Source organism: Grammomys surdaster, unplaced genomic scaffold (assembly GCF_004785775.1).
Source record: "Grammomys surdaster isolate TR1022 unplaced genomic scaffold, NIH_TR_1.0 201, whole genome shotgun sequence".
NCBI classification, from domain to species: domain Eukaryota; kingdom Metazoa; phylum Chordata; class Mammalia; order Rodentia; family Muridae; genus Grammomys; species Grammomys surdaster.
Window position 1 is genome coordinate 8,536,111 of NW_021604646.1, and position 7,645 is coordinate 8,543,755.

General features: G+C 50.5%; 1 protein-coding gene across 5 annotated transcripts in view; it reads right to left on the reverse strand.

Moving 5' to 3' along the window:
* Nlrc5 (NLR family CARD domain containing 5) overlaps positions 1-7,645 on the reverse strand; it is an 88,052-nt gene that overhangs the window by 3,586 nt on the left and 76,821 nt on the right. For 4 of the 5 annotated variants that reach the window (XR_003711808.1, XM_028770334.1, XM_028770333.1 and 1 more), the window contains 9 exons: positions 7,045-7,128; positions 6,417-6,500; positions 3,698-3,781; positions 2,024-2,107; positions 1,632-1,715; positions 1,441-1,518; positions 683-766; positions 529-600; positions 203-286 (listed from right to left, as the gene is read on the reverse strand). Coding sequence is in view for 3 of the 5 variants with exons in the window: in XM_028770334.1 (XP_028626167.1) it covers positions 203-286; positions 529-600; positions 683-766; positions 1,441-1,518; positions 1,632-1,715; positions 2,024-2,107; positions 3,698-3,781; positions 6,417-6,500; positions 7,045-7,128 (738 nt within the window). In the remaining 2 variants the exon portion in view is untranslated. Of the gene's footprint in view, positions 1-202; positions 287-528; positions 601-682; positions 767-1,440; positions 1,519-1,631; positions 1,716-2,023; positions 2,108-3,697; positions 3,782-6,416; positions 6,501-7,044; positions 7,129-7,645 lie in introns of those variants that run through there. The other variant, XR_003711809.1, reaches the window with a different exon arrangement.

Sequence of the window (7,645 nt, forward strand, 5' to 3'; positions counted from 1 at the left end):
TCTCCCTTCCCATCACACAGACAAATTGGCTCTGCCCTGTGTCACTAGAATGCACAGAGTAAGATTATGAGGCAAGAAAGGGTTTCCCATCTCCAGAAAGGAGGATTGGCAGAGAGGCTAGGACAGCAGTAGCTCACAGTAGGCAAGACCAGGTCCCCCAGGCATCCTTTCTTCCCGACCCAGGGCCCACCAAAGCACTCACAAGATTTTTTCCAGGGCTGGGCAGAGCGTGAGGTTGGTGGCAAGGTGCTTGGCAGCTTGGTCTTCAATTTTGCAGGATCCCAGGCTGGAATGGAATAGGGATGGTCCTCTGAGTCAGGGACCATAACCAGTACATGTCCTTTCCCCATAATGAAAGCAGGAGGGACCAGAGTGACCCGGCCAGGGCCAGAGGGCAAGTCTCAGAAAATTATCTTTCCCTCATCCCTAAGTCCCATCTCTTCAGTGGCTCTCCTGGGAATAAGACTTCACTGAAAGAGAGTTGTGGCCCTTCTGCGGGGCCCCAGACTATCAGAGAGGGCTACTTACTCAATTTGTCTAAGCAGTGGGAGCATCTTGGAGAAATGTGGGACACCTCCAGCCAGGTTATTCTCTGCCAAGCTGTGGGGCAGGATAGACACCAGTCAGAACGGCCTCAGACCCTCCCAACCTGTCCCTCAGCCCAGGAAGGTTCCCACCTCACCTGACCTCTTCAATGTGTGGGCATTGCTCCAGGGCCTGGGCCAGGCACAGGGCCCCCTCTGGACCCAGATGGGTGGATGGCAGGCTGTGGAAAGGGGAAGGTGAGAGGAGCCTGGGGCCAGCTCTGGGGGTTGGGAGCCTTCTTTAAGCTTCATACTCTTGAAATTGTGCCTCAGAGTAGAGCAGCAACCTTAGCTGGCCTTTGACCCTGTCCCAGCCCACAAAGGACCCAGTAGATGCCAAGGTCTCCGACTTATAGGTCTGATACACTAAGTTCAAGGCTTGGCTTCTTTATCTACTAGGAAGCTAAGCTTTTCACACTGTTTTTGGTCTTAGTTTTCTTTCTAGAATATGGTGCATACAAGAATCCCAGACAGACCCAGGGCCGCATGGGACTCAGGAAGGCATGAGCTTGACTTGTAGAAGATAGAAGAATGCTCTTGTAGCTTTTGCACATGGCCTTTTGCTAACATTTTATTCAAATACCAGAGACTTGCTCTCAAGCAGGAAAGCTTGGGTTGGTGACATCTATTAAAATGAGGAAACTGAGGCTCAGAAGGAGAAGAAACTTGGGCAAGGGCTCCCAGAGACAACGGGTAGGGTCAACACTAAACTTAATCTGCAGAGTGCGGAGTGGCAGCAGGGGACAGCCATGCTAATCTCAGGGTAAGCTGCTCAACCCAAGGCCTGCTTGGATCCTACTTTTCCTAGGTTCCCTCTCCACTGCTCTGTTTGCTAAGTTGGCAGGGGAACACTCACCACAGGACCCTGAGTTGTGGGGGCAATCTCTGAGCCAGCCCCAGGGCTGTGGGATCCCCCAGAGTGTTGTTGCCCAATCTGAAAGAAGATAGAATAGAGTACCAAGCATGGGCAGCCTCTCAGGATCCTCACTCTGCCCAGTTCTAATGGAACAAGAGGGTCAGAGGAATCCCACCCGGAGAGATACTCACATGATCTCCTCCAAACACTCGAAATGGGTGAGAGACTTGACCAGCTGCACTCCTCCAGCTGGGTCAATCCTGTTCCCTGAGAGACTGTGGAAGAGGAGCTTATTGGACCCCTCTCTTCCCTCATCCCTCCCCACTACATTTGCACAAGAGACGCAGCCATCCCTCCCTCCTGATGGATCACAAAGACCCAGAGAACAAGGCATAGGAGATCACAAATTCTGGGCTTCCCAAAACTGGGAGAGCTTCCCTTTTCCAGTGCTAGCCTGGGTCAGGGCCCATCGTCTCCCAGAGGCATGGTATAGTCCCTGGAGGCTAGCCTGGGCCAGGGCCCAGTGTCTCCCAGAAGCACGGTATAGTCCCTGCAGGCTCTTCTCAGTGAGGCTAAGACTCACTCTAATTTCCTGAGTTCTGGCAGCCTTGGCAAGATGGCAGCTAAGTCCTGGGTACCCACGTCTCCGATCTGGTTGTGCCTCAAGCTTCGGGAGAAAAGCAAAGATGAAGAGCCATCAGGCTGCCTCCCTTGCATCTCTCCTTGCCTACACCCCACACCCCTCCTGGTTAAGACACAGTTTACATGGGAGTCTCATCATCCCACATTTGGATGGGACTCCCAACTCTTGGTGTCTGTTTAGGATACTCTCCCTGTTTTCATCCTAAAACGTTCCTGACACTCTTGCATAGCATCTTGGGGAGCCCAAGGATCTCCCCTGGAGTTGCTTATGCAGTGTGGAAGCCTGTGAAGGTGCGAGAGTAAGAAATGAAGGGGATACTTGGCACCTCACTCCCTTTAGTTTTTCCTGCCAAAGTTGCATGGAATCTGGGGGAAGGGCTGACAACTTGTCCCAGCTCCTCCAAGCTGTCAGCAACCCTGAAGAGTGTCAGAAGGCAACAGCCACTGTCATCAACGCCATTCCTGCTCAGCCCGGAGATGCAGGGTACAGGCTCAGAGGACCATAAAGGCTTTTGCAGGTGCAGAACCCTCCATATGGCCAAACCTATATTCTTCCAGAAACTCATATTCCACTCACAAAACCCCTGGAGGAAGTAAGAAGAGTAGTATTGACTGCTCCCAGTGTCCAGAGTAAGAAGACGGAGCAGCAGAGACCCACAATGACTTGCAGGCAAGACAGACATGATGCTTAAAGCCCCTGGCCTGAATCCCAGCTTTGCCTTGTTTGCCTGGACCCTAGCAACAGAGCTCCCCAGGTGAGTCTGGAAGGAGGGCAAGTGGGTTCCCCAGTTAAAGAATCAGGACTGAAACAGGGGGCTTCTTCCATCATCATTAATACCACCACCACCACCACCGCCGCCTTTTCTGCACCTGGAATGGTCTTGCCTGTTTGAGAAGCAAGAGCTAAGCTAAACTAAAAGTAAACTGGATTACCCAGAGAAATAGTTTGTCTTCTTGTTCTGGAGGTTGGGTTTTGTTTTGTTTTATTTTGGAATTGTAGCAAACTGCTTTGCAGTTGGTTGATTTTGGATCCTGTGTGCCACATCCCCCTAAGTGTTAGCCACATCTAAACCACAGATCCTGCCAGAGTCAGGCTGGGCCACTGACAGAACCAAATGCCTATAGCACCACTGGGGTTTGTTTTAGTCACAATATTTATTGTTTGAGATAAACCACATCATAAGAGAGTGTGGCATTTTCTTGTCAAGTAGGCAGGGGGTGATATCACGGGTGAGATGAAGTCTAGCCCCTCACCTCACAAAGTGTGGTCTCTGGCCCTTAAGACCACCACCACTGTGGTGCTCACTGGAAACACAGGATCTGAGTACCTGGGCTTGTACAGTCCTAATTCTCATTTTACCACAGATCTACAGAGAATCCTATGCATGTGAAGGGCTTCTATGGTGCTCCAACCCCACTCTGCTATGTCACTTTTGTATCCAGGAAGCTAGGAAGCAAGAACAACAGGTACCAGCCCGAAAGGGGACAGGGATGATCCCAGAGGGAGCCATCACAGGTTCCAGAGGAGGTGCCTAATGTCTCCCTGGATGGTATCCCAACAACAGAGCCAACCGGGGTCCCCTCTCTCTTTCCCTATGGGTGGCTGATTACTCACCAGAGGTCCTGTAATAGGGTCATGCGGTTTAGTCCTCGAATGAGCAAGGCCAGAGAGGAGGCTTCCAGTGGCAAGTGACTGAGGCTGGGGAGAAGAGGCCGGATGAATTTTGCACGCCTGGGGCACAGACTGAGGCCCTGTCCAGACGGACCCATGAGGCCTCTATACTGAGCATACCCCACAGCCCTCCGATGTAACGTGAGAAAAGCAAATGGCACCCATAAATTGTGCATGGACTATTGAGTCACGTGGCCAGCGGTTCTGTGTTCTCAACCACATGCTTAGACTGGTACTGAGCAGTAACAGACATTACATAGACAGGGGCCAAAGACTGAGTTAGCTTGAAATGAGGGTGCACTGTCATATCCATTCTACAGATGAGGAACACTGAGACTCAGAGGGGTCATAAGAGAAAGCAGCAGCAGCAGTGGGAATAGAACCTAAAACCTCAGGACTCCTTTCCAGGGCCCTAGCCATGTGTTCCCCACTGGCTGGTAATCCCAAGGTCCCCAGCCTGAGCACTGAAGAGAAACAAATGGCAGTATTAGCCAGGGCTTCTACCAAGTGAATGCAGCCAGCCCCTGCTCACGGCACTTACCGAGCGTTATTTCACTTAATCCTCATAATCCCAGGAAATCAAAGCCCAGAAAGAAGACTTAGCCTAGAGAGGCGAAGCGTGTGCCCAAGCCAGCATGGCAATGTGGCAGCAGGACTTGGCCAACTGCCTCGGTTTCCTAGGGATACGGTTCTTAAGGACACGTAATCAGTGCTGAGATGACACAGCCTCAGCCAGCAAAGGCCATTAACAGCCTATCAAGAGCCTAACCACCTGAAGGGTCTGGCTCTGAGCAAGGTCCTCTCCCGTAACCTGATAAGGACAGGACCTGTTGAGAACAGTCGGAAGAAGCTGGCTGGGTTTGAGGAGAGCTGCCAGTGGCAGAAGACATGGAACTGGCAGGCCTGGCTTCTGAACACTGAGGATCCATCCCCTTCTTTCAGACAAAGAGGAAGGATGTGGTAAGAAGCAGGGGACTTAAGACTGGGCGTGATGGGCAGGATGGTCTTCCCTACAGAACCACCAACCCCTAGCCCTGGCCACACAGATGAATAAGCCAATGAGTGACCTTATTGGGTCTTTCAACACTCATATAAAGCTTTGAGAAGATTCCAGAAGGCTGAGTAAGCAGTGAGTACCCAGGGAAACCCAAGCAATAGCTCCATGAAAAGATGGTGGGCTCTGTAGGGTCCAGGGTTTCCTAATGTCTCCCTCCCATCCTTGTGGTTCTCCTGAAGATGAGCTAAGAGGGACAGACCAGGGGCATGCCTTCGCTATGGGCTACTGTTCAACTGTGTGAGCACATGTGTGATGGAAAATTTGGAAGAGTTCACAAGCTGACTGTTCTGGGAAGATTTCTGAAGAAGCGTCATCTCCAGGGGATTTTACCCTCTTTGTTACATATTTTTGAAATTATGGAGCTTTTTATAACCAGGGTGTATTCTGGGTCATCAGAAAAACAGACTTAAAGCAGAAAAACGCAGTTAAATGTGTTCACAAGAATGTGCCTGAGCTGGGTCTGTGCAGAATGGGACTATTTTTTTGGGGGGGCGTGGACTGTTTCTGGCATCTCTATGAATTTGATGATTGCAAATTACCAGGAGAGTAAAAGTAGAGAGCCACTAAGAAACAACTGTGGCTGGCAAGACGGTTCCATAGATAAAGGTGCATGATGCCAAGCCTAAGGATCTGAATTAATCCCTGAATCCCATTTAATGGAAAGAAGGAGCTGATCCTAAAAGTTATCCTCTGACCTCTGCATGTTCATCACAGCATATGAGCACACACATGTGTGCACACACACATACACAGACATGTATACACAGACATGTATACACACACATGCATACACACATGCACATGTACATAAGGTTAAAAGAAGGAAGAAAACTGTGTAGACACCAGGGGCATAGGAGGGGTTCTGCCCAGAGTGAGTATCTTCTCTTCTGTAACAGCATCTAAATATGCTACCTAAGTCCAGAGGACAGGTAGGCCTTTGATTCCACCTAGCCAATGAGTCAATTGAGAATTTAGGGGCAGGGCATATGATCATATGACCGAGCTCATTTCCTAAGCCCTTAGCTGATCACAGGGATAAGTGGACTCCCTTTCCACTAAATTAGAGAAAAGAAAGCTGCAGAGGGCACTGGGTGGGAGAAAGTAGACCAGGAACTGGCTCTTGGAGCCAGCCCTGCCTGAAGTGAACTTGTCTTGTACTTTCCTTAAAAAAAAAAAAAAAAAAAGAAAGAAAGAAAAGAAAAGAAAAGAAAAGTCAACCACATCTTGCCTTGGCCGCTTTGAGGTGGGGGATTATGATGTTTCCAGAGACCAAGCATCCTGATGACACTCAGCTAGGCAGTGAAGTGTGTGCGTGCGTGTGCGTGTGTGTGTGTGTGTGTGTTCCAGAGACTCAAAGGTGCATTCAGAGAGAGGGATAGAAAGATACAGGGGTTCTAAGGCATGTTCTATACATTCCTCTATATGAACCCCACTCCCTCCCCTCCCCATGAACCTCCTTTCTCTCCCCCTTCCCATGAACTTCCACTCACTCCCCTCCCTGTGAACATCCTCTCCCACTTCCCTCTCCACGTGCTCCATTCAGTCCTCCCCCAGTCTTCCCCACTACTTTACACTGCTCCCCCTCACTACCTTCCCCTCACTTACTGCAGTCTCTTCAGTCTGCAGGTTCCCTGCAGGGCTCCTATCAGGAGCTCCGTGTCCTCCTCACAGAGACTGTTGTTCGAGAAGCTGTAGGGACCAAGCAGAACATTCCATTCAGGCAAGTGTGTTGGAGAGACACTATCCTACCTGTCCCTTACCCCTTGGCCCTGGGGAGGCTGATTGGGATTGTAGATAATAAGCCAGGCTTTCCACCCAGCCCCTACCCCAAGAGAATTCCTGGCCCCACGGGCTAAGCTCTAAGGTCCCAGCAAAAAGGGTGGCAGCCACAGCTGGGTCAGATCAGAAGGATGGCAGGTAAAGGCTACAGAGAAGCCTGGGACATGAAAACACACAACCATGTCTCTGTCTCTGTGCTTTCTGCATCCCGGCATTTATCATCAACTGGGCAGCGTCAAGTCCCATTTTGACAGATGTGCAGTTCCAAGCCACCAAGTGAGGGAGGAAGAAAAATCCAGCCATAGGCACTCCGTGAGCCAAGACAAGGGACACACATTCAACCTGTGGACTGCTAGGCTTGGCCAGGGAGGATAGCCAGGTTCAAGTGCCTCTGCACCCTGCCAGAGGCTCAGCTGTCCTCTCAGCCATTCCTTGGTCAGCCATCCCAACTTACTCCAGCTCTTCCAGATGGTGGCAGTGTCCCAGACCAGATGCCAGATGGGCAAGGCTCTCTGTGCTCACTCGGCTGAAGGTCAGCCTGTTGGGGACCAAAGGGTGGCAGGTTAGGAAGAGCCTCAGAAGGTCTGATGGCAGAGGCTAGCAGTGGCTCTTGGAGACAGTGGTTAGGGGATGCCTGTCCTCCACAAATCGTTGCATCCTGGACTAATTAAGTCAGGATATAGCTCGAGGCAGAAGCTGAGGCTGTCCCCTAGCCCTCCTTAGGCACTGTTGGATGCCCTGGTGGTAACTAGCTGATGCTGTTTGTACAGTTCTCAACCTTCTGAAGTCAGTCTGACAGCTCCAAAGGAGTTTTGCTTGTTTGTTTGTTGTTTGTATTTTTGAGACAGGCTGTCTCAATGTAGCTCTGGCTGTCTTGAACTTGCTATGTTGAACAGGCTGGCCTCTAACTCACAAAGATCAGCCTGCCTCTGCCTCCGAGTGCTAAAATTAAAGGTGTGGACCACCACATCCTGCACAAGTTCAAATGAGGTTTCTTCTTCTTCTTCTTCTTCTTCTTCTTCTTCTTCTTCTTCTTCTTCTTCTTCTTCTTCTTC